The 27,612-nt window shown below is 43.5% G+C and overlaps 1 protein-coding gene across 1 annotated transcript; it reads right to left on the reverse strand.

Annotated features, from left to right (window-relative positions):
* GNA11 (G protein subunit alpha 11) lies at nucleotides 1-27,582 on the reverse strand. Its single transcript, XM_087922668.1, has 7 exons — nucleotides 27,025-27,582; nucleotides 18,357-18,541; nucleotides 16,678-16,832; nucleotides 14,919-15,047; nucleotides 10,963-11,092; nucleotides 6,331-6,484; nucleotides 1-4,336 (listed from the first exon to the last, which is right to left on the reverse strand). Exons 1-7 carry the CDS (start codon nucleotides 27,158-27,160, stop codon nucleotides 4,146-4,148), a joined length of 1,080 nt encoding a protein of 359 aa, XP_087778794.1. The 5' UTR covers nucleotides 27,161-27,582; the 3' UTR covers nucleotides 1-4,145.
* Nucleotides 27,583-27,612: the final 30 nt, after the last annotated feature.

The raw sequence follows: 27,612 nt of genomic DNA on the forward strand, positions 1-27,612 counted from the left end.
TGGTTTTTGTAAGGAATGAATTTTATTCCAATTTCAAACAATTTATTCAGGAGAAAGCTATGAAAATCAATTTCCCATCAGGTACTTCTAAAATAAGGAGGGTCAGCACCCAGCAGATGAACGAATTCAAGTGTTCCGAGAAACCCAGCCTCTGCCTCCTCCTCCTCCTCCTCCTCCTCCTCGCCGTCGGGAGTGCGAGACAGGAACACAAAGGGGGGGGGGAATACCAACCCCGGGCCACGCAATTCCAAATCCCCTCCTTTGCCCACCCTGCCCCCACGTGTTAACACCACATGCAAGTTCAAAATGACAAAAAAAAAAAGGTTTTTAAAAACAGCATTTTTATATTCTTTTTAAATAGGACGTTTAAATGTTATTCTTTTTTTTAAATCAGGTTCTCTGTTTATAATATACTAGTATAACCAAATAATTTTTCACCACACTGGTACTTGTAAAAGTGTCTCTGGTACTAAAGAAAAGAATGGGCATTGGCACAAAACCATGTAATAATGCTTCTCTTTTTCTTCTTCTTCTTGAAAATTAAAAAGAAAAAGTATACAACGTACGCACACGCACACAGAGAGTACTGAATTACAGACTTGAAACGTCGGATGGTGAACTCGGCCTTCCGTTCCGGTCAAGCACGATCCTACACTTCCCCCCACCGCCCCCCAAAAGTAGCTATAAAATGTGTCTGGAGGGAGGGGCGCACGATAAAAAGGCAAAAAGCAGGTGGAGAATTCAATCCCAAGGGGAGGCTGTTGGAAGGGGGGGGGCAGCTGCCGGTTGGGTAGGCCAAACGCCGCAAAGTCCCCGTTTCTCCCCCCCCCACACCCGAAGGAAATGGAATGGTGCGTTTTTGGCGATCCTCTTTCCGCCTGCAGCCTGACAGAAGTGTGTGTGAGCAGGCTAGTGCTTTCTTCAGTAGGACTCTTCCTTTCTTTTCTCCTTCTTTAGTTTTCTTCATATAAAGTGCACCGTGAACAAGAACATGGTCAGACTGCTCCCGTCTTTAACTTTGGCTGCCTCCGCCACACACAGGCCCGATTCCAAGGGCCCCCGCCGGCCTTTTCTTTCGTGGGGGGGGGGGGTCATCTGGAACCTCGACCAGTTCCCATCGGCCCAGCCAGCGGAAGAGGAAGGGAGGAACGTAGCTGCGATGGGAGAGGAAGGTTGGCACAACTCCGGAGCAGAAACACCCCGCAAGGGGGTGGGAACTTCCATCCCGACGACGGCTGGTCCACGTAGTGCGGCTTTGCGAGAAAAGAAGAGCACCCCTCCACACACACACACACACGCACACATACCCCGCACACCATCTCCACGCGGCTCCCCAGCGGCTTACGGAGGAAGGGCCCGCTCGGGCAGGCACGGCGGTCCGGGATGGAGGCCCATTTCCTGGAAAGGCGATGCCGAGAGTGACGGGCCAGGCGCTCCCGATCCGAGTCTCCCGGGGTCCAAGGCCTGCAGTGAAAGCCCGCCGCAGAGGGCAGGGTCTCGTCACGCCATCCAAGAAAAAACACTTCCAGGGAGGGGGCTTCCCGAGAGTTTAAAGTCATGGCACCTTTGCGAGGACAGTGTTTCCCCTTACGGAAAGTCAAGTCTGGTGGGTCTTTGGGCGAGAAGACAAAATTCGACATTCCTCTGCCTATCGGGGGGAATCCATTCGTTTCCCCTGCCCCAAATCCCTAAAACACAGTCCCCCCCCCACAAGACATTTTAGATCAACACAATTAAGAAAAAGTCAGGAATGTTGGTGACATTGGAAAATAGCTCCGTTTCTTCCCGCCCGCCCCCCCCATCAACCCAACGAGCCCTTTTGTGTAGTTACTCTGTAGTAACTGAAGGTTACTTTCTCCCAATTTTAGTAACTTCTCATTCACCGTGTGTTGTTGATACAATGCAAGGGTAAGCGGGAGGGACTCACCCCACCTCCCCAAAAAATGCAGCTCTCCCTGCCCCGGCTTCTTTCTGTAGTGTTCCACAAAAAAAAGGGGGGGCGATCCCAGAAAGCCAAAGGCAGCACCCCCGCTCCCACCCACTCCCACACGCCCCCCCCCCCCGCTGGAATGCTGCAAACGTCCATGCGAAATTAGTGTTGTCGTTGTCGAAGCAAAACACGCCCCCTCAAACCCTTCATTAACATCTCATGCGCGGAAGTCCACTCGTGTTGCCCGTTGCAACGTGACAAAAAAACATTTAAAAAAAGGGGGGGGGAAGCACATCGGAGGCTCCCATCCTTTTCCGGGGATCGGCCCGTTTGTCCCATTGGTGAAAAAAAAAGGCTGTTTCTCGCGGCATCTGTAAATGTTGACGGTTGGCAGTTGCGAGATGCTTATATTGTGTTGCTGCTTAGCTACCCGGGGGATCTCCGGAAGAAGAGAGGGAGACCGGCTAATTTCTCTCGATTCCCCTAGTTGGGTCCTGCGGCCATCTGCTTTCCGAAAAGACTGGCAAAAGTTTGGCACTGGTTTGGCACTGGCTCGGAGCAGGGCACACATTTGGCACTCAGCCTCTCCAAAAAGGGGACCCCTCTGACCTGGTCCACTTCAAAGCTACACCTATAAAACCGCCTCTATTCCACAGGTCCCTTTGGCTGGGCTCCTTTTCACGCACGTTCCTGGCCACCCCCAGAGTGAGCCGGCTTCCAAGAGAGAGAGAAAGAGAGAGAGAGAGAGAGAGAGAGAGAGAGAGAACGGGGTCAAGAAGATGGGAGGAGGGATGGCAGCAGCTGCCAATCACACCAGCCTTGGCACTGTCATTCAAAGGCCTCCCCTGATGTGGCTGCAATCACGCCAAGAGCTGACAAGACCTTTCCAATACTTTTTAGGACCAACAAGGCGAAAAAATAAAAAATAAAAAATAAAAGGTTGCTTCAGTTTGACTCAGAATGCAGACACCATCTTAACCCTACCCCGACCAAACACTGGGTCAAGATTTTTCCCAATCCCAAAGGGTTAATTTGCAAAACACACACACATACATATATACACACACACACACGCGCGCACACAAACGATCCAAGAGAATGAGTCAAAACCTCAAATCTTCCTTCCGGCCCAAAACCTGGCGCAGATTTTCGGATTCCCACCGAAGGGATTTTTTCTCACGTTGGGTGAGAAGCAAATTTTTAACTTTCTTCTTCTTCTTTTCTTTTTCTTTTTTTTCCTTAAACACTAAATTAGAAAACAGGAAGAAAAAAAAAAGGATAACAAAACAAAACAAAAAAAAAAAAATGCAATCAGGCACTTCCCTCAGGCTTGATAGCTATTGCTTGGTTGGTAGTCAACAAACGAAAGTATAGCACATGTAGCAAACTACGTGTAGAACAATAATTTAAAAAAAAATAATAAATCACAGTCTCAAACAGAACTTTCAGAGGGAAGGAAACTAAGAGAATAAAAAAAAGCAACGAAAGAACGCGGGAACCAAAAGACGGCTTGTTTTTGCGCTGTCGCAAACTGGGTTTCCCTCTGACGATGTCATCTAGGGTAAACCCTTTCGGCACATATTCTTGCAGTCAAGATGTACGGGGAGGAAGGGGAGGCAGGACTCACCCCAGAGACATTATTATATGGCACAGAAGCTGAAGGTCCTAGCTACAATTTTATACTCCCGCAGCCGAATAAAGCTCATTATTTTGGCTCGATGGTCTGGGATACGTTTTATCGCCAGATCAGACAGGAAAAAAAAAAAGAAAAAAGAAGAACTTACTAATGCAACGTACAAAGTCTGAGAGGAAACCGCCTTGACTGCCGGCAACGAAGCAGGAAATTAACAAGGTGCCAGAGAGAGAAAAAAAAGTGAAGCATGTCCCCCACTGTTTTTAAACTGTGAAATAAAAGCAATTTCTTTCTTTAAAAAAAAAAAATCAGCTATTCTGTGGGGCAGACACGAGACCGAAGGTAACGGTGTGCTTAAAAAAAAAAAAAAAAAGAAAACAAAAAAAAAAACCTTTTTGCCACTCCACAGATCAGACAATTTGCAATCATTACATCATTAAAAAAAATCAAGATCGTTTTCCTGTTGGGTTTAAATTCATGGGATTCGTTTGTCTTACTTTTCTTCACGACAAAAGGTCTCCCAAAGAGATTTAGGGAGGGGCGGATCGGGAGGGCGGGAGAAGAGGGCAGATTCATTCAAGGTCAGACTAGGTTATATTCCTTCAAGTTGAGCTGCAGGATGGTGTCCTTGACGGCAGCAAAGACAAACCGGATATTTTCCGTATCTGTGGCACAGGTGAAGTGAGAGTAGATAATTTTATCGCTGTCGGGGTTGAGATCCACAAACATTTTGAGGATAAATTCCCGGGCTGCTTGAGCGTCTCTCTGCGGGCCTGGAGGAAAAAATGGGAGAGAACCAGGATTAGAATGAGGAGGGGATTCTCGGCAGCAGCTGGAAGGAGAAACCCCCCTGGTCAAGAGCAAGCTGCAGGTAGTCCTCAACTTACAACAGTTCATTTAGTGACCAAAGTTAACAATGGTACTGAAAAAAAGTCGCTTATGCCCGTTTTTTTGTAATTACGACGACTGCAGCATCCCCACGGTCACATGATTTTCATCACGTTTAGGACAGTTGCAACCTTCTGACCAGCAAAGTCAACGGGGTGGAATCCAATTTGCTTAACAACCGTGTCGCTAACTGAAGAGCTGCAGTGAGCCACTTAACAAATGTGGCAAGGGAGTCGTAAAAATGGAGCAAACAAAGTTAAGGGAAACAAATGTCTCACTTGAAGCATATAAATTTGGGGCTCAATGGTGGTCATAAGTTGAGGACCACCTGTATTCTTCCATGCGTGACCTCATAAGGGTGGAGCTCATTCTCGCTCTCCCGAAATATCATTGTCCCCTCTAGGAGACACCTGGGCATCTTACTGGCCTGTGTCAGGTCAATCGAAAATTAGAAATCAAAGGTAAGTAAGAGTAGGCCATGCAGGCAGTCCGGGTGGTCCTCAACTTACGACCACAATTGAGCCCAACATTTCTGTTCCTAAGAGAGACATTTGTTAAGTTTTGCCCCGTTTTGCAACCTTTCTTGCTACAGTGAAGTAAATCACTGCAGTTGTGAAGTGAGTAATAAGGTTGTTAAGTGAATCTGGCTTCCCTGTAGACTTTGCTTGTCAAAAAGTGGGGAAAGACAATCCCATGACTGGGACGCTGCAACCGTCATAAAGATGAGTCGGCAGCCAAGCGTCTGAATTTTGAACATGTGATCATGGAGATGCCCCAACCGGGGAAAAAAAAAATGCTCTTAACTCACTTTTTTCAATGCTGTTGTAACTTTGAATGGCCACTAAATGAACAGTTGTAAGTCAAGGACAACTGCATTGCTTTTATTTTGAAGGCAACTGTTTTTTTTTTTTAAAAAAAGTTACGTATGTGGTTGCCTGTGTGCCTACGCACCTTCACAGCTACACCGGTTCAGCCTTCCACAACAGTCCCAGTTTCTCATGGGGCCTTTTCAGGAAATTAATTGCCCAGTCCTGCTCCAGAGACACAAGCCAATCACCTCTCCCTCGCTAGAAATGGACGGGGGCACTCTCAAAAAGTCAGCTCTGACAAATAGGCTACTTTGAAATTTATTACAAAATTTTAGCCTCTCGATTAGAGGTCACGTTGCTTCCTGCCTGTCCATCCTCAATGCCACCTTCCAGAGTTGGGAGGAAAGCTTCAAAAATAGCCATAGCAACAGCACTTAGACCAGGGGGGGGGGGAAGGTCAACCTTAAGGCCCGCAGGCCTCTCAGTGTGGTCAGATCCGGTCCGCGGGGCCGGCCTGCATCGCGCTTCAACCCAGCTTACCCAATGCGAAGAGGAAACAGGCCAGCCGTTTAGGGAGTGGTGTCAAGTTGGCCACACCCTCCCAGTTGGCCACGACCCATCCCCGGGCCCGCTGAGGTCAACCCCAGCCCTGATGCGGCCCTCAGTGAAATTGAGTTTGACACCCCTGACGTAGACTTAGATACCGCTTCACGGTGCTTTACAGCCCTCTCTTAGTCGTTTACAGTGTCAGCTTATGGCCCTCAACAATCTGGATCCTCATTTTACCCACCATGGAAGGCTGAGTCAAAATATATATATATAGATAGATATCAACCATATTTCCTGGGACTCTGCCTCCTTCCTTGGGGGGGCTCTAGAAAGAGGGAGCACTCAGGAAAAGTAGCTTTCTACTGCATCCACCTCTAGGATCCACTTCTTCAAACTAGCAGGCCAAGTTTGAAGCAGAGGCGCCTCCCGCATTTTTCTGAAGCTGCCCTTAAACAGAAGGGGGGGGGGAGCTACTACTGGGCTGATCCCCTATTTTAATTACTGAAAACTTAACTTCTTACCATCAAACTCTGGGAAATAGTCCACAAGGTGAGAGTACATGATCTTGTCTTCCAAGAGATCTTTCTTGTTGAGAAAGAGGATGACAGAGGAATTCTGGAACCAGGGATAGGTGATGATGGTCCGGAAAAGGGCTTTGCTCTCCTCCATGCGGTTCTATAAGGAAAAGCAGGGGTTGTGTTTTGGTTTTTTTTTAGATCCAGGGATGAAACAACAAACAAACAGGTAAATAAGGATTACATCATTTTGGAGGAGCCTTGTTCAGGTCGTCCTCGACTTGCAATCACAACTGAGCCCAACGTTTCTGCTGCTAAGCAAAACAGTGGTTAAGTGAGTTTTGCCCCATTTTACGAGCTTCCTTGCCACAGTTGTTAGGTGAACCACTGAAGTTGTTAAGGTAGTGAGGGGAGAAGGCGGAGCCACGTCGCTGCGATACAGCTGCAATCTCGGGGCTCCGAGATCGCAGCTGATATCTTCGCCCCTGGTCGGTCCTAACGGACCTAAACCGTCCCGTAGAGACGGTGATAGTAAGGGGGTGCGTTCTGCTGATCCCAGGGACACCGCAAAGTCCCTGGTTGATCCAGAAGCAGCTCCTTTACCATCGGCGGAGAGGCAGCCATCAAGCTGCTGAAGCTGTGACAGCTCCGGAAGGAAGAGACAGAAAGGAAAAGTGTATCGGCTGGTGAGAATTTTCTTTTTTTTTACTCGGGACTTAAGGACACTCTAAAATGAGAAGTTGTTAAGGTAGTGAGCCCAGCTGTTAAGTGAATCTGGCTTCCCCTTTGACTTTGCTTGTTTGAAGGTCATAAAAGGTGATCACCTAACATACACACACACACACCCCGGGGATAGGCAACCATCATATACATGAGTCAGTTGCCAAGCATCTGAATTTTGATCACATGACTATGGGGATGCTGTGACCATCATAAGTACGAAAAACAGTCATTAGTCCCTTTTTGCAGTACTGCTGTTACTTCAGTCACTAAGTGAACTATTGTAAATCGAGGACCACCTGTACATCTGTTCCCCGTTGTCTCACAAAAATGTTTGCCGCAACCGTTTTCAACCATACCTTCATTCACTGTTTCTCAACCTGAGAAACCATCCCTGCAATCAAATGATCGTGATTTGGGTGCATGGAAACTAACGTGCATTTTTTACGATAGTTGCAGTCACATGATCATCATTTGCGACCTTCCCAGTTGGCTTCCGATAAGCGAATTCAATAAAGAAACTGGCAAGGAGCGTTATCAAGTCCCAGTCATGTGTTTCGCTTAACGACCACAGCAAAAAAAAAAAATCATAAAATTGGCCAGAGTCCCTTGACGCCTGAATTAAGGACTGCACTGCTCACTGATAAACTTTCCTTCCCTATTGGGAGTCGTAACTCGAGAACTGCTTGTACAGCTAGTCTTTGGCGGTTCATTTAATGGCCGTTCAAAGTGACAACCCCACTGAAAAAAGTTAACTTATGACCAGGTCTCACACTTACGACCGTTGCAGCATTCCCACATTCATTTGAACACTTTGACTGCTTTGCAACTGGCAGGTATTTAGCCTGATAAGCAAAGTCAAAGAGAGAAGGCCAGATTCACACAACTTGTATAATTCACTTCCCAAGGGTGAAGTGATTCGCTTAACAACCATGGCAAAAACAAGATTGCAAAATGGGGCATGACTCACTTCACCTTGCTCAGCAACCAAGATTTGGGGCTCAGTAGTGGTCGTGAGTTGAGGATTACTAGAGACTCTCTCTCCCCGATAAACAGCTTTTAGCTGTCTCTACGTGGTCATTCTGTTCGAGCAAAAAACCCAGAGATCTATTTCGTTCCCGAGGGCAAAAGAAGAAGAAGGGGACGACAGAGAGTGAGGTGGCTGGGAGGGAGTCACTGAAGCAGTCGGCGTGAGCTTAAATGGACTCGGGAGGATGGTGGAGGACCGGAAGGCCTGGAGGAACGTTGTCCATGGGGTCACGATGGGTCGGACACAACATGGTTCCATCTATAGCAGGAAGTTACCAAAAAAAAAAAAAAAACCTAGAAAGCAAATTGGATGCCCTAAAAATCTCCACAGGTTTTTTGGCACTAAGCTTTACTTGATTCTTAAATGTAGCCGCACACACGTAGTCTTCGACTTACAACAGTTCATTAAGTGACCGTTCGAAGCTACGACGGCAAAAAGTGACTTGTGACCATTTGTCACACTTATGAAGGTTGCAGCATCCCTCAGGTTGCCCAATTGACATTCAGATGCTTGACAACTGGTTCACATTTATGACGGCTGCAGTGTCCTGGGGGGTCTCGTGATCCCCTTTGGCGACCTTCCGACAAGTCAAGTCAACGGGGAAGCCAGATTCACGTAACAACCCGGTTACTAATTTAAGAACTGCAAGGATTCACTTAAAAAAACGTGTCAAGAACTTTGTTATTTGACATCATATCTAGAAAGTGTTTTCAGGATAGATTTGGTATGATTATATGATTTGTTATAGAATAAACTACTTAAATTATAGTTATCTCATATCATTAAGTATGAATGAATAAAATTATAGTCAAATGATTTTTTAATAGTGATACTAGGATATATAAGTTTGGATTGATGATATGAGTTATTATGTAATGTAACTGTAATTGAGACTACGAAATGAATGCACAAAACTGATGAACCAACCAACACACTGTTTGTATATATGTATGGAGGAGAGCTGATGCTTTTATGTTTTGTTTGTTTTTAAAAAATCAATAAAATTGTTTTTTTAAAAAAATGTGTCAAGAACTTTCTAGCTTAACAACGTAAGTGTTGGGCTTGATTGTGGTCGCAAGTTGAGGACTACCTGTATACCTTGCATTATCTTTTCCCCCCGAAGTTTTGTTTCCTCCGGATTTTACAGCACGCCTTTCAAAAAAGGAATCCTGAAAGGAGGTTAAAATCAGCAAACAAAGGAACAACTTCAAGTCTGCCTGCTCAAAAAGAATAAAATAACAGAGCTGGGAGGGGCCTTGGAGGTCTTCTAGTCCAACCCCCTGCTTAGGCAGGACTATATTATACGTGGGTATCCAAGCCCGTCTCCTGGTTGTTTTCATGTGAAGGGAGAATGGATTGCAAGGTTTGATAAGAAGTGGGGGGGTTGGAGTCAAATGCTTGTTGATTTTCTATATATTCGGGGGGGGGGTGGGGGTGTGTGAATAGAAATGGCCACAAATGATCACTTTGGAAGCCAAGTAGCAATCTTGGATCGCCACCCGTATTTTGTGGGTCATTCTCAGCAAAGGGAACTGAAGGGAACATCTAAGTCCTTCCTCTAAGGCGGCCCTTCTATGAGACCCCGCCTTAAAATAAAAATAAAAAAATAAAAAATCTTGAGCCAAGGCTTGGGAAGGACAGGGGCTTCCCTTTCTTACAGAATTTTGTTGCTGGCATGATAGGAGCACAAGGGACAGGGCTGTCCATAGAAAGCTCCTCTGCCCAAGTGTTATTCCGCCCTGCAGATGAATTTAGACAAACCTATATAGCAATAGCAAGAGCACTTAGACTTCTATACTGCTTCAAAGTGGTTTTTTACAGCCTTCCCTAAGCGGTTTATACAAAGTCAGCATCATGGCCCCCAACAATCTGGGCCCTCATCTTACCCACCTCGGAAGGATGGAAGGCTGAGTCAACCTTCAGCCTGGAGAGATTCGATCTGCCAAATTGCAGGCAGCCGGACGCAGTAGAAGTAGCTTGTAGTACTGCACTCTAACCACTGCGCCACCGAGGCTCTTATATGTATAAATAAATATACATAATAAATGTTCAGAGGAGAGTGGCTGCAGGCTCAGCAACTGACTGAGTAAACCAGAGTTCCCCAATATTTCCAACTCCGTGGACGAGGAAAATATTTCCATGCAATTCCATGTGTCACACCAAGGGAGCGTGTGTGCAGGCCCTCTCCGGCCGCTCGCACAAGTGGCGGGGGATGCACATGTACACGCTCGCCTGCCATTTCCGCAACCTAGTTGCATACATGGGCACCCTTGGAGTAAACTATAAACAGTCCTTGATTTATGACCACAACGGAGTCCAACATTTCTGTTGCTAAGCGAAGCAACTGTTAAGTGAGTTTCCCCCTCCATTTTACGACTTTTCCTTTTCCTGCCTAAAACTTAACCGCTGCATTTAAGTTATTGCAGTAGTTGAGTTAGTAACAGAGTTGCAAAATAAATCTGGCGCCCCTGCTGACTTTGCTTGCCAGAAGGCCGTTAACAGGAGACCACCTGACCCGAGTGGGATGCGGCAACCATCATAAATTCATGCCTGTTGCCAAGCGGCTGAATTTTGATCACGTGACCGTGGAGATGCTATAACAGTCCTAAGTGTCCAAAACCGTCGTAAGTCGCTTTTTGGGGGGTGGCGTTGCGACTTTTGAATGGTCCCTAAATGAATAGCTTGTAAGCCGAGGATTTCTAAAGTCACTTTGCTCACTCTCGCACTCCAGGGATGAAAGGTGACAAATGGCTGGAAAAGGCACCCTCGCTAGCGTGTCCCAAATCGTCTCTTTAAAAGTAGGTGACAAGGTAGCTTCCCAGCTGCTTGGCCATCAACAGCAGAGCAAACCCGCCACGCCAAGGCCGGCCGCTAGTCCTTTTGCTTACCTCGTTATCCGATTCCACCAGGACTTGGTCGTATTCACTAAGAGCTACTAAGAACATGATGGAAGTGACATTTTCAAAGCAGTGTATCCACTTCCTCCTTTCTGACCTTTGCCCGCCAACGTCCACCATTCTGAAGAGACAGACCAGGGGCGGGGGGGGGGGGAAACAACAGTGAATGCTCATTGATCTGTCGACGCTCCCCATCCCCAAGTCGCCTCCCCTCCCCAAACAAGGGTATCCTATACGTTGGCAACAGCAGAATTGTTAGGGACCAGCAAGGCTGGTGTCCAAAAGGTAGTCTGTGTAGCGATGCTTATTTCCTTTAGATTCCCTGCTATAATAATTTATCTTTTCCCCAAAGGCTTCTAGTCTTAATGCTAATATGCTATTACACTGCCACTGGGTGAACGAAGGGGCAACTGAGCCCTCTGTCCAGCTTTCCTGCAAAGGCTCTTCCCGATTATCATTGTACTGAAGAGCCAGGAAGCACCCCACTCTGCAGGAATGGGATCAGGCTTGAGGGGCTGCTGCGTATCGGGGATTTCCAACCTTTGCAACTTGTGCACTTCAACAGGGTTGGCTGAGGAATTCTGGGAGTTGATGTCCACAAGTCATAAGGTTGCCAAGGTTGGACACCTCCATTGTAGGTGACTCTAGTCTGAGGTCATTAAAATAGAGTAACAGAGTTGGAAGGGGCCTTGTAGGTCATCTAGTCCAACCCCCCTGCCAAAGCAGGAGACCCTACACCATTTCTGACAGATGGCAGTCCAGTCTCTTCTTTAAAGCCTCCAGGGATGAAGCTCCCACAACTTCCGAGGGCAACTTCTGTTCCATGGGTTGATTGTTCTCCCTGTCAGAAAGTTTCTCCTTATTTCCAGGTTGAATCTCTCCTTGATCAGTTTCCATCCATTAATTCCTTGTCTGGCCTTCGGATGCTATGGAAAATAGCTTGACCCCTTCCTCCTCTCTATGGCAGCCCCTCAAATATTGGAAGACTGCTATCATGGGATCCCTGGTCCTTCTCTTCTCTAGACTATCCAGGCCCAGAAGGCCGCTGACAGGTTGGAAGAGGTCCGTAGGAGAACAGCGAGGATGATACGGGGGCTTGAGAATCTGCCCTATGAAGACAGGCTGAAGGAACGTGAGTTTCTGCCTCTTCCACCCTTTTTTTCCTAATCTATACCTTGCTCGTGTAACATGTCTAAAGCATGTGAATTTTGGGTTTATTTATCTATTTACATATATCCCACCCGTATCATTTTCAAAAATAATTCAAGCGGGGAACATACACAATCTCTCTTCCTCCTCCTATTTTGTCCACAACAATCGCCCTGTGAACTGAGTTGGGTTCAGAGACCGCAACTAGCCCAAGGTTACTGAGCTGGCTTTATTGCCTAAGGTGGGACTAGAACTCACAGCTGCCTGGGGATTGTCCCAAGGTCACCCAACCGTTTTTACATGCCTAAAACGGGATTAGGCGTTACCATCTCCCAGTGATTGTCGGCTTTCGTGCCTAAGCTGCGACTAGAACTCACAGTCTCCTGGTGATTGGCCCAGCTGGCTTTCGTGCCTAAAGTCTGACCAGGCGTCCCTGTCTCCTGGTTTTTAGCCTGATGCCTTCACCGCCATTATTGCCATAATTAATGCCATTCATTCAGTCTGAGCACGCAACTGCAACTAGCCTCTCATCCTTGCAAGGATCACGGAACTTGGATAAGGCAACAATCCTCGTGTTGTTGAATACTTTATCCTTAGAGGCTCAAAGAACACAACAGTTTGGGTTAAAAACACTGAGCTAGAAATCAGGAATCTAGGAATTGTAATTTATCCCCTCCCTGCAATGCATAGAGTCAGCTGGATAACGTTGACCCAGATGATCTCTCTTCGCATCAGGAAGAAGGTATTGGCTGAACCTTGCCAAAACTGGGGATTCGTCCAAACAATCACCAGGAATTCACTGATTTGAAGGCATCTCCCAAAAAGAGGTTCAAAAGGCACCTTCGTTTCTCTTTAGGAAGATTATGAAAACTTGCTTTTTTTAATGAGGTTTTTTTTAGCCCTGGCATAAGACACTTCCCTCTATACCTGTATATATTTGTTTTTATCTTTAACTATTTTATGGGTTACAAAGATTTGGTCTGTTATTACTCTGTAATCCATTGCCCAGGGTTTTATGACTGAGTGGATTAACAAATATAAGAGACAGACAGACACAAGGCAGGCCCAGGACTGAATGACGAATCCTTGCTATTCAAAATAAGAGCCTTACTGAACCTGGTAACCATCTCAAAATCCGTAATTTAAAAGCGCCTTTTTGCTTCCTCTTGCTCTTTTTAAAGCTCCAGGTTTAATAGCCATATATTACCATTGGGAAAACTGCTGCTTTGTTGTTATGATTCTTGTTGTCATAGAAATCCTTCCTAATCTTATCTCTGTTTGTCATTGCTTTCCTTCCTAAGATTGATCTCCTCTTTATGTCTCCAGCAAGCACTACCATGTTTATCTATTCCTCAGCCCAAGAAAACAAATACAGCCCCCATCTTCCTTCATTTCTACAGCAGCGAATTCACGTCGGTTTTATCTCTTTAATATTTAACATGAACTCGGATTAGTCACTTCCCATTGTTAGTGTTTATAATTAGGTTTTCTAGCTCTTCTTTACTTTCTGCGAGTGTAACCTGCGTGTCTTAAGCAACGCTGCCACAATAATTGTTGATTCCCACTTTTCTAATCCTGCCATTCTTACATCACACTTGAATTTACAGAGATGGCAATAACATGAATCTTTCCTGTTCTGAACTACTCAAAATTCAGCAGCTTCTAGTTCCCCTAAAACAGGGGTGTCCAATCTTGGCAACTTCAAGATCGATGGACGTCAACTCCTGGAATTCCCAGCTAGTTGGGAATTCTGGAAGTTGAAATCCACAGGTCCTAAAGTTGCCAAGGTTTGATATCCTGTCCCAATGGTAAAACCACCACCAAGTGTTCTGATTCATAATTAGCCTTAATATCTTCTACATTCTGGCATAAACTAAGCAATCATATAATCAATAAACAAAAGCAAGCCTTCCTGTATTGTCTGTCTTTTGTTTGCAAGCTGGTCTTGGCTCATTTGACATTTCTCCCTCCTTCTGTTATTCTACTATCCTCTTGCAAGAGCTCAATACCATTTTTCTCATGTTAGTACTGATTCAAAAAAAAAATGCTTTCTCTCTCAACTCCCTTCTTCAATCATTCATATATATGTGTGTGTGTGTCTCAATCCTTTCCAAACCTATGGTCACACTATTTTGTTCCATATTCTTGGATAACATATTTGACAGCATATTTGCTTGTCCTTCCTCTAACTCTTTAACTGTTCTCCTAACATTTAAATTGGCATTACAGCTGCTCTTGTATTGACTTCCTGTACTGTCTGTCGTATCTCACTTTCCGGTGATGTCAAATTTAATTTCTCTATAAAAGTTTCTCTGGTTCTATCATTCTGTTTCCCACTAAAGGTTTCTGTATAGTTTCTCCATCTTCCTTCTAATAGGCCTGTATTAAGTCCCTTCCTTAATTATACTTGAGGAATTTTATCTTGGCTGCACTTTTTCTGAATTTTTTATCTTATTTTATATTGATTTTCTTGTCCTTTTCGCATTTAAGGTTTCCTGGTTTCTGGCCCAATGCCTTGACCACTAGACCAAGCTGGCTCCCACTGGAGGTAATGTTACGGAGGGTATGCCTGATGACATCGTGGTCAGGGTAAAAAAAGCTCGAGAGTTCTTGCACCACATTAAAGTGACAATCTCTTTGGAAAGCTTCATTTATCAACAAGACACATCAACAAGATACAGAACAACATGGTTAAGAAAAGGCATTTGCTTCCCCAAACTCCACAGACACATGTAATCGTAGTATGCTTTTTATATAAAGTACCATGTAAATATCAGGTGTCCATGAAAAAAAGTTACCTGAATATAATGTTCTCGAGATCAAAGGGGTATTCTATGATCCCAGTTGTTGGGACTCTGACCCGCAGGACGTCTTGTTGGGTTGGGAGGTACCCTTGGGTGGCAATACGATCCACATCAGTAAGGTAGCTACAAAAAGCATGTGTGAGGGAAAGATTGAAGAGGCTTAAGTTTGGCAGCCACACTAAATGCCTTTGAGAAGAGAAGATTATAACGGAGAATGATAAAAGAGCTCTGATACAGGAGGACTGCTCAGTTGCTCAAACTTTCAAGGCTGGTTTCCACCAATATCCTACATCCAAGAATATAGAATTTATATCCTCTGTTGTGGTAAGGCACAAGTACTCCCAAACCTTTTATCGAACTTCCCATCACCTATAAAGATAGGCGTTCTCCTGGATACAATTCACCCAAAGACAAAAATACAAGGCAAAGGATGTAGCTGTGAATTTTTCAGCCAGCCTGACTGGGAAATTTTGGAGTTGAAGTTCACAAGTCTTAAAGTTGCCAGGTTTGGAGACCTCTAAGTTACAGTATCAGCCGCTTCCTTCTGAAGAGAGGGAGGTGATCTAACACCCCTATTCCTAAGCTGGATCAATGTTCCCTAGATTGATGGATCTGGTTGAAAAGGAGCTGAGTGTTGCAATTCTACACGATAAGAAAGCTTTGCTCCCTCAACGGCTATTCTTTAGGTGTGCAGGGAAGAGAGGGTGGTACATTTCATATATATATTTTCACCAAACACCTCCAGTCCAGATATATTAGAAATTGCACACAACTGGGCATCCCATCTACACAACTTGATGCATGGAGCAAAAAATCTAACCTGGATGCTACTCAGAGGCACAGCATGAAAATACCAATGTAGAAATGAACATGAGATCCTGAAACTTGTCAGATTGCAAAAGAAACCTTGATCAATACAAACAACAAAACTATGGCCTTACTCATACCACAACGTAAGATCAAAAGGGAAGGACCATCAGCATAGAGAGGGGGTCACCAAACTTGGCAACTTTAAGGCTTGCGACTTCAACTCCCAGAATTCCTCAGCCAGCTATAGCTGGCTGAGGAATTCTGGGAGTTGAAGTCCACAACTCTTAAAGTTGCCAAGTTTGGAGACCTCTGCCATAGAAGCATATGTGTTCTGCGTAGCTCTTTCAATAGGACTATCAATAAATATCAAGCAAATTAAGACTGCAAAATCTTCAAAAGTTCAAATATTTTCTCCCACACCACCAACGTTGCCTCAACACCAATAGTTCCTTACCGCTTTACTCCAATGAAAGACCAAGGAGCTCCAAAGGCAAATATTATCCTGGGAGCGCACTCTATGCTCAGAACACAGGAAATAACCATCTACTCTATGTAGTCCCATTCCTCTAAGTCTGAGCACCACCATTCAAAAGGAGCAGGGACAAACTGGAGCAGATTCAGAGGAGAGCTAGCAAGATTCAAAGGAGACTGGAAACCAAGCCCTATACAGAACGATTAAGGGATTCAGGTACGCGTAGCCTGCAGAAATTACAACTGAGGGCAGATACAACATCATCAAATACACAATACTGGAATAATGTTAAGAGCTTGTTACATAGGAGGAATGGTTTCTATAGTTCCAAAGGAAAAAACCAGACCAATGGATTTAAAACTACACGGAAGAGAATTCAGGCTACTCAAGAAGAGGAACTTCCAAAAGTCCCTCTTCCTTTTAAATTTTCAGAAAGGGAAGATATAAAAAAGTGACAGTAAGTTGGCTTACTATTTAGCGGAGTCAGAGAGCTGGTATTCTCGCCGCCGGTCATAGCATTCTTGGATTCCTGGGTCATTCCACAATGTCTTAATTGCACTTACATAGGGTTGTTCGAAGGACGAAACCTTTTCTACATCCACTTCTCGGATCAGTAGTGCATTGGCCTTCATTCGGGATGAGAGGAGAGAGCAAATCTGGTGTTAATGGCTTACTTGGATTTTATCCCCGCCCTTTCAACAGGAATTGCCTTCTGTTTACTCTAGGGAGATTCTCAGTCATCCACACCATGGTTGTCCCGAAGGTGCTTTTTTCAAGAGGCAACTGGACTTTCTGGTTTTTCTTTTGAAGACGTTTTGCTTCTTATCCAAGAAGCTTCTTCAATTCTGTTCTCCGAAACTCAGAATTTCAGAACTGAAGAAGCTTCTTGGATGAGAAGTGATACATCTTCAAAAAAAAAACCAGGAAGTCCAGTTGCCTCTTGAAAAATCATCTTTGGGATTTTTACTCATTTCCTTTTTCTATCCCTATGCTGGAGTTGTACGTTAACAACAACAGAGCAGGAGGATCCAGTGCAAAATTCAGCTGGTGGTCAATTCACAGTTGTTTCCCAGAGCATTTCTGCCCATAAAAAAAAATCACCTTTTCCTCTAGACCAGGGTTGTCCAATCTGGACCACTTTTAAGACCCACGGACTTCAACTTCCAGAATTCCTCATCTAGCGTGTCTGGCTGAGAATTTGGGGTATCTAAGTCTACAGGTCTTGAAGATGCCAAGATTGAACAGCCCTGGTCTAGACCCATTGGGCATGCACCATCCAATAATATGGCATGGGATAAAAGAAATTAAAACAGGTTTATGCCTCACTACTCAGACACAGATATATAAGTAGTCCTCGACTTCCAACCATTCATTTAGTGACCGTTCAAAGTTACAACGGGTACTGAAGCCACTTAAGACTGTTTTTTCACACATACAACCATTGCAGCATCCTCATGGTCACGTGATCAAAATTCAGATGCTTGGCAACTGGTTCCTATTTATGATGGCTGCAGTGTCCCGGGGTCATACGATCAACTTTTGTGACCTTCTGACAAGCAAAGTCAATGGGGAAAGCCAGATTCGCTTAACAACCACGTTGTTAACTTAACGCAGTGATTCGCTTAACAACTGTGGCAAGAAAAGTCACAGAATGGGGCTAAACTCTCTTAAGAAATGTTTCACATAGCAATATACATTTTGGGTCCAACTGTGGTCGTAACTCGAGGACTACCCATACTTAGATTCTTACAAAAGCCAACTTCTGAATATAGTTTGCGCTGCTCTTTGAGGTCTCTGAATTATGGATTCTGCACAGCCCACCTCTGCAAAGTGGACAGGACAAAGAAATGCAGGCTTTTGTGTTTGTAAACTAGACAGGCTTATCGGTATAGAAATGGCTTGTACATACTGTTGTGTAAAAGCAAAAAGTTGTGGTTGTAATGTTGTTACCTTCTACTGTGCTAAAGAGAGTCGGGAGTCGGTTCCCTTTTCTTTTCTCCCATTATACTATATCCCTTCTTTTTCCTTCCATCTCTTACTTTGTGATACTCTTTCTTTCTATTTTATACTTTGAAAAACTAATAAAAAGTTTAAATTGGGAGAAAAAAAGGACAAAGAAATGCAGACTGCTCTGCAGCAATAAGCCTCACCTTATTTTGCTCATATTTGTATAGGATCTTTAAGGTCTCCATAGCCCTGATCATTGACTGCATGGCAGTGAAGATATTCTGGTACACCAGTTTGGTGAAACCCTTTTTATCCTCTTCAGAGTAGCCCGAGCCATGGATTATCCGCATCTGTTTAATGAAGGTGCTTTTCCCACTTTCTCCTGTGCCTGAAAAAAAGAAATGTGGGACAGGATAGTTAGGTTAAAATAGGTTTTAAAACACAGCAACTTTAAATGGAAGTTTTATTTTGTCTTGCTTTATTTTCTGGCATGAATTTTTATGATCCAATTTGTTTTTTAAGAGCCAGCCGGGCAACGCGGGGATAAAGCAGCCTACAAAAAAATCCTTGTAAAATAGAATGATATGCTTATAATAGAAACTGGCACTTCTTTTCAAAACAGAAGGAAGGTTAATTCTATGTTACAATCCTAGCGGTAAAAGATCCTCACATCAACCTTTCAGCGGAAGGCCTAAAAAAACTTTTGTTACCCTTCAAGTCACCCCACCCTGTAGTGAAAAGCTGCTTAGTTATGCACTGTCTTCACTGAAAGAAGAAAGGGAGAATGAAGAAGATAAACAACATACCTAAGCTTAGCATGGAGACAAGGACAGATTTTATATTACTTCTGTGATAGGAGAAAAGCATACTGTGTAGATGCACTGAGGCACGGTGGGATCAAGCATTGCCACTAAAACTAGTTCTGGAGTCTAGAAATGACATTTATCTTGCTTGGTTCCTTGTCGCATTTATAAAGTTGGGTAAATTACAAGCTCTCATAAATAATGTGATAACTATTCAAATTATGGGATCATTTTCCTCAGTTGCTCAGTTCAAACAACTTTCTTTCAAACCGTCTGACTGATTACTTGTCAAAAATCCACTCTTCCTGGCTGATTTTTTGACATAGATGGAAACCAGATTTTAATTTTAATGGAGTGGAACAATTAAAACCTGCCATGTTGGAAGCTTTTAAGAGGCATGCTTATTACAACATGCTTATTACAACTTCTGGCATGATCCAATGCTGTTACAGCTGTTATTGTTACAGTATTGTTACTGTTACAATACTTATTTTTATCCAATATTGTTATCTATCAAAAAGAAAAGCCAGCATGCAGAAGTTGATCAGATATATTGGGTAACAGTGCAACCCCCAATTTTAATTTCATCTCAAAGTTTTGTCCAAAAAGGCTGTTGTACACCTCAGAAATTAGCCATTTAGAAAAACAAAGAGGCTCTTCTAAGCCTTTTGCCTAAAATCATCTCCTTTGGAATATTTTATTTTTCTCTAACTATTCGCAAAAGACCCAACTTCACCTGGTACTTTCTTGTCATTCTGGCATAGTTTGGGGTCCCTTAGCTTCCCTTGGCCAGTCTTCTAATTGTGTTTGTTGTGAGAAAGGAGGGGTTGCAACTTTATATTGATTTGTAGGTCTAATTCTTTATTCAATCAAGTAAAGGCGTTTTTGAAAAGTTTGGATAACCATTTGTTGAAATGGTTTCCTGCTTGAGCAGGGGGTTGGACTAGAAGACCTCAAAGATCCCTTCCAGCTCTATTCTGGTTGATTGAAAAGCTGCTGGGTTAGCTAATAAATATGTTCACAAACCTTACTGGAATGGCAAGACTTTGAATGGGCCAATAAATCCATATGTATTTATTATGTACACGTGCATACATATGTATGTGGCTCTGGAAAACACTTTCAAAGCCTACAATTCCATATTAAAATTTTAGGAGGCAATATCTTCTTCCTTGTATCTCTCTCCTCAAAATTATGCATTCTTGTGTAAGATAGAATAATTTTGAATAACCACTAGATGCCAGCACCAAACTTTACAAAGGCTTTTCTCTCCCTGGTAGTTTTAAATTGGCAACAAACCGAGAATTCTTGTCACTAATTTTAATGGCAAACATTACGACAAATAGGGCCAAAGCAAGTGGTAACAAACAAGGCCTGTGTGGACTCAGAGTCTGTAAAGTTTTCCTCAGGTACATAGAGGAGTCACGGTGGCCAGCACTGGCCTCTGAATGGCAGAAAATGTGAGGTTTGTGGACTATCTAGATCTGGTATAAATACTAGGAACCTAGCTCTTAATCCCGGTGTGATTAATAGAGGCAATTCTTCCTGCCTCACCCAACTAAAACACCAGCCAGCAACTGATTGCAGTGATCCTGCAACTGGACAAGATCCATACCAGGTTGTCTCTGCCAATCTGCTTCCTCTCTAGAAACTAAAGCTAACAACTTTGGGATATGTTTACATGACTTCACTAATTTTCTCCCTATGCAAATAGAAGATAACGTTTCTAAAGGAAACACACCAGCAGTACTTTATGTGAGCGCTCACACTTTTTTTTTGGCAGGGTAAAAGTGAGTGGTAAAAATTACCAGCTTATGCTGCATTAAAAAAAAAAAATGCTCACAGAATAATGAGCTGATTTTTGCTTTGGCAAACAAAGGACAGCTCAGTTTAAAAGGCCTATTCTTTTCCTTCTCACGCACACACATCAACATTGACAAATCAGGACAACTTGGGGGAAAACTTTTTTAAAAATGATGACATTTTAAGGATTCTCCAGTGGACTGGGAGGGAATCCATGAACCTCGTAACTTCCTCCTAATGATGCTACTGCTCAGACAGTGAAGATGGGCACTGCTGAGAGTTTTGCTTATAAGCATAAAATCTGGGCACATTTAATAAGAGTGACCGACAATGGGACTTCTAAATATTCTTCGTAACTATAATGAGACTACTATATTCAGTAAACAGAAACAAAATAGCGTAATAGGTCTTAACAATTCTCAATAGTTAAAACTAATTTTGCTTTAAATAATCGGAAATAGTAATAAGTGTTATATACAAAAGTTATTTTTTAAAAATGGAAATTATTTCTATTGGAATACCTACAATCAATTAATTTGTAGGTGTCCAAAAATTTAACAATTGCCCCAAACTTGCCAAGACTGTAGCAATTTTGTTCCCAAGATTCCACGACATTACAGAGTTCTTGCTTGAAATGTTGTAAAATTTCATACAAGAAAATGAAAACTGTGCAACTCTTCAGCCATTTGTAAAGTAACTTGTAGCCACCCTCTGGAAGTGTTACAAGTGCTACATTGCCTAACCATCTTTTATTTGATGTAAAACATGGCAAATTATTGAAAAGAGATTTTGCATTATCTTCAAAACGGTGCGTGATAGTACATTTCTGAAGGTCACCTAAATAAAAAACCTTTTTTAAAAAAATAAACTTGACAAAGATCATTGACAAAAAATGCTTCACTCAGTTAACCTTAGAAATTCCATACAGAGATGAGCAGCATAACAAACCACAGTGCTCTATTTCATCAGGAATCTCCAAACTTGGAAAATTTAAGACTTGTTGGCTTCAACTCTCAGAATTCCTCAGTTAACCATGCTGGCTAGAGAATTCTAGGAGTTGAAGTCTACAAATCTTAAAGTTGCCAAGTTGGAGATCTGGCCTGGATAGGTGGAAGCCGCCTCTTAGCTCACTTGCTAAGAATCTAATAGCCATGTCACTTATCTCAGACTAGTCATGTAAACAATTCTTAAGGCTGGTAATTGCTGTGAACTTATGTATGATGATGTAATCATATATCCATTCCAGTTGTCCAATCAGAATATTTCTAGTACATTATTAGCTAAAAAATAATGTGTTTTTTTAAAAAATGGCCACTATTTCCTGACAAAACCTCACCATGTTTTCTATCCCAGCTGAGTAAAGGTACATATACCTTGTCACTTAAGGGTTACTAGCAAATGCAATCATAAAGATAAGGGGCAAAACAACAATGCCAAAGAACACAAAATAATCTAACACAATATGGGTGCAAGAAATTGTATACACTCATGAGACAAGGCCTGAGGGGATTTCCATGATCATCCAGGCTAGCAATAGTTACAAAGTAACGTAGGATTTCTTTCTTTTAGAGAAACACCTAACAGTAACAATTCATCAATTCATCAATGCATGTATGTAATTTTAAGAAATAGAAAAAAAAATATCATAGAAGAGTTATTCACTGCCTGCTATTTCATATTCCATTTTTTATGCTCTTTGCCATAAAACCCAGAGCTGAAGTCAGCACACCAATAACTATGCCTGTAACTTAAACTGTCGTACAAACTCAGAGTCAGATATTTATCAAAGTTAAGTATATTTCAAAAGTAATGTCATTATTGGTACTTTTAAAAAAGATTTAAATGTTTCCTCTGAATCCATCCATTTAAAATACACAGTAATACTAATGCCATATCACGCTACACAGTAATAACTAGTTGCAAAAGATTTGCTTTAATAGCTATTACCAGAGGTAAAAGAAACACCACAATTGTTTGAATGAGGGCTAAAGTCTGCCGGTGTGGAACCAAAACACGAGAAGGCAAAGTTTAGTGGCGGGGAAGACTGACGTTAATGATATAAAACAGCCTTTCTCAATCTTGGCCAGGTGATGCTGGAAGTGAAGTCCGTGCATCTTCCACTTACCAAGGTTCAGAAACACTAATATAGAGAAAAGATGTAGTATTTTATCTGGAAATTTCCTCTTCCACAACTATAATAAGCACCCATAATGAAACAGAGATACACATTTCAAAATTTCTCTTTTCATAAGGAAAAATTACCATGGAAAAATATTCATTAGACTTTGCAACAGTGTAAAATATTGAAGTGTGAATCCACTGATAGGTTTTTGCCCTTTAGCTTTGAGCTGTATAAACAGAACACCAATGTAGTTGAAAATTATTTCTGGGACTGATGGACTGCATCCCTAATTCAAAACAAGTCTGAGTTAAATCTGAATCCAATACTCTTAGGAGCAACAGAGATTTACAAATCAGTTCTGCACTTAAAAAAAATGTTCTACTAACACCAACATCTTGGTCCTATAAGATCTGAAGTGACAGAGATTTATTTCCCCCCCAAAAGGTTATTTCAACTGAGAAACTGATTAATAGTGCAACTGAAAGAAAATTCACTATTCTGTGAACCCAGAATGCAATTGATGTTTACAATTAAGCAAGTCACCTTCTACCCAACGCAGGCCTTAAAAGACTTAAAAACCAAATCTCCAAGGCAGAAGCCCCCGAAACAAGAACACAACCCTCATCGGACCTATTTTCAGTGTTATTCAGGATTGAAAGCTGAAGTTTAAAACCACAACTTTAAAAATGTAGCTAAGGCTTAAAGTTCATAAATATTTTTCCTCGCCTGAGTATGTTTCATTTGGGACACAGGGCAGGCAGGCAGGCAGAAGAGAAGCAAAAGAAAGACTGCATAAATCTATGGGAGGACTCACATCACTGTGATGGAGGCTATCAAAAATGACATACAGGAGAAGGAAAAGCTCAATAGAAAAAGAAAGGAGAGCAAATTCCTTTGAAAGCATGGAAGACTGAAAATAAGGCTGCTAGGTATGAGGAAGTAATGCATCTAAACAGCACTGGCAGAGACACCCCACCAAAGGAAGAGAAAAGTCACCAGAGAGGGTGGAGAGGAGAAGGGGATAGAGGTTTTACACTTCATGCTTTTGAGAGTAAGGCAAACATTCCACACACAGATGGAGACAATTAGGAAGGGGGTGACTTTGGAACAGGGGGAGGGGGAAGCAAAGAAAGGCACTGTGAGATCCGCGTAGCTAGGAAGCAGGATATAAATTATAGAAAAACAACACGGAAGGAATCCAAAGAGTTGCAAAGAAAACTGTAAAGGAAGATGGGCAGGACAGATATCTTATGTTCTATGTCTGCTCTAGGAGGGGTATGGTTTTTTTTACCAGAATGCAACACTTATATAAAAGGTGGCCAGTAGTCAGGAAAAGTCCCTAACTAGAGGGTTATTGGCTAGGGAATAGAGTTCCTAGCACATCTACATCATACAAGATAGTTCAGTGAAATTATAGCCTTCTCTGTCAGGATTCTGATTGTACCTGCTCTTCTTGATACCCGCTTCCTCTCCCACCAGGATTAGCCAATTCCCATTACTACTTAGACCCTGCATCTAATAATTATTACAGCAGCTACTTCAAAAGTTCTGTCCTGTTTCTTAATCAGTTTGGTTCTGTTTGAGAAATGCCATCCTCAACCTGCATATAAGCCTATCAACTGGTTCTCTGTGCCTTATCAAAGTATGCATGTTGCACTTTTTACCATCCCTTCTCTGGAAAGAGGAGACAGAATGAACCACAAGGCCAGAAAGTGTACGCTCAAACATGGAGTGTTTCTAAGAGGTGCGAGGACAGCAGAATATTAATCTCAATGGGTAATAACAAACTCCAGCAAAAAAAACCTTTTTTTTTTTTACAAAACTGACTACAGTTCCTTACATTCTAAAACTCTCCTGCTCAGAGTGCAAAGGAACAAGCAGAGTTTCCTGTAAGAGTTTGATGTAATCAACGTAACCTCCCCTCTCCTCTCAATCTTTTTTCTAAACAAACTCCAATATTTTGGCATTTGAGATATTACTAAGTATGTATATCCAATACCAGCTAGGCAAAGCAAAGTGCAAAACAAACCGACAATTATGTACGTTTTTTTAAAAAAGCTGAACATCACAGAATTGGAGTAGAGAAAACACTTGAGAAAGTGACAGAAATAAGGGTGATTGGAGTAGTATGCAAAGCCCCACAAGTAATATAAGAAAAAATTGGATGACAGGGAGTGAAATTTAGAGTCAAGGCAGAAAAAAAGGTGCAAATGAAGATATAAAAATCAACAAGATTTTAATGAGCACAAATCCTAGAAAACCATTCCTGCTGCCAATTAAAGTAGCTCCAGTAAAACATTACACAATCAATAATCAAACAGGGCCAGCTGATATATGCTTAGAATATGTTGAGCTGATCTGTCAGGAAATGAAGGCGAGGTGGAAATAGAAGCCAAATAAATCCCACCCTAACATCACATGGGATTCAGAGGATGGAGGAATGACAAATGCAGGAAGAGAAAAAGGTCCCTGCACAGATTTCCATTTCAAGACATTTCTGGGGAACTTTTGGGGAGGAAATGAAACTCCCTTTCTTTTTTGACCCTACCTCAGAGGGCTGCTGTAAATATTAAAGACCCACAAAGACAATGGAGATTGCCCAAAAGAAATCACCCCCTCCCAATATAATAGGGGCGCGAAAGATCCCCTTAGAAAAGGAGCGCCTGAACTGTCTACCTGGAGAGCAGAGAAGCCTTGAACCCCTTTCTGAGGTCTGTCCTAACTTTCTTCCTTGTGAGGAAGAAAAAGCAGAGAGAAAGAGAGAATGGGAAATGACCCCTGGAGACACTCAGCCTGAGCAAGGAGGTGGGTAGCGTGGGTCAGATAGAAGCAAAGAGAAAGGCAAGCGGGGCTAGAGAAAAAGCATCCTCTATCTCACAAATACCATTAAGAAAAGCAGAAAAGCCGCCCGAAACCAGCAGGACGCACAGAAAAGTGAGGAAGACAAACACTTGCCAGAAAGGAAAGAGTAATGAAGGCGGCACACAGAGATACAGGAAAACAATTGCAGGTGCATGTTTGCATATACACAATACTGCATATATGATATCCCACAAATCTATAATGTGTGTATATATAAATTGCATATTTAATATACATAATTGCATATATATATATATAATTGCATATACATCTCATACTTATTTGCACACATATATACAAATAATTGTGTGCACCTATCAGACATGTACATATCACATGCACATACACACATAGAATTGTATATCTCTCACACACCTGTATATACATATACATGTACTTGTTTCTGTAGCATACGCACATTTAATTGTGTGTATATAGCATACACCTATCATAGTTACATGTATACATATAATTGTGTGCATATATCATACACATGTATACAAATAATTATGTGCAGATGTCAGGCATAGAAATATCACACACACATATAATCACATGCACACATGTATACACACACACACACATATATATATATACACATATTATATACATATATTGTATATATATGATTGCATATATACTTGTGTTGGTATATATCACACAGGTATACTTACAATTGTGTGAATATATCACAGACACATTTACATCATGCACACACATAATTGTGTATATAAACTATATACACGTTTGCAGAAAATTGTGTGCACATCACACAGGCATGCACTATCCCATGTATACACATAATTGTATCTATCACACCCACCCCTGCCCTTACCCACGATTGCAAATATACATCCACATATCACCCTTAAGAGATGCATTTAAGCCACCCAGCCGTGTATACAGACAACACGTGTCCATGCACAGGGGTGTTCAGATGTGCCCCTCGAGAGACCCGCCCCGAGGAAAGCAAAAAGCTGCCCGATGCCACGGAGGAGCAGTGGGCAACGCAGGCTCCCGGGAGGGAAGCGGGAGAAGGAGGACCCTCCGGCCGGGCGTCGCTCGAGGCGGGGAAATGCGCAGCAGAAATAAGCGCGGCCGAAGAGCCGAGGGGGGAGCCGGCCTTTCCGGGCGCCGTCGGAGAAGAGGAGGGGAGGGCGGGAGGCAGAGGATGGGGCCTTCCCGCTCCGGCCGAGGCAGCGTCGCCTCCGCCTTTCCTCCCCAGGAGAGGAGACCGGTCCGCCCGCTTGCCCGGCCTCTCCCTTCCCCGCCCGCACTGACCGAGCAGGAGCAGCTTGAGCTCCCGGCGGGCGTCGCGCTTGTCCCTCCGCAGCTGCTTCTCGATCTCGGCGTTGATGCGCTTCGACTCTTTCACCTCGTCGCTGAGGCAACAGGCCATCATGGACTCCAGCGTCATGGCTGCTGCTTCTGCCGCCGCCGCTGCTGCTGTTGCCACCGGCACGGGCGGAGCCGCCGCAGCCGCCGCCACAAGAGGCGGCGGCGGACGAGGAGGAGGAAGAGAAGGCGACGGATGAGGAAGGGAACGGAGGCTCGGCCTGCTCAGGCGGAGGCAGCGGCGGCGGCGGCGGCGGCTTCGCGGTTCCGGCCGCCCGGCCGCGACGGTGGCGGCTCCGGCTGCTGCTGTTTGCTCCGCCGCCCCCTCAGCGACGGCGACCCAGCCCCGCGACGCCAACCCAACTTCCCAGCTCGCCTCACAACACGCGGTCAACCGAACCTTCCTGCGAGCACCAGCGGGACGGACGGCGGCCGCGCCCAATAGGAAGGCGGGCGCGCGCGCGGGCGGGTGCGTAACGGCTCCCCCCGACAACCACCCCGCCTCTCCCTTCCCAACCACCACACAGTGACTGA

This window comes from Pseudonaja textilis, chromosome 1, assembly GCF_049901715.1.
Source record: "Pseudonaja textilis isolate UNSWEBS1 chromosome 1, rPseTex1.2, whole genome shotgun sequence".
In the NCBI taxonomy this organism is placed as follows: domain Eukaryota; kingdom Metazoa; phylum Chordata; class Lepidosauria; order Squamata; family Elapidae; genus Pseudonaja; species Pseudonaja textilis.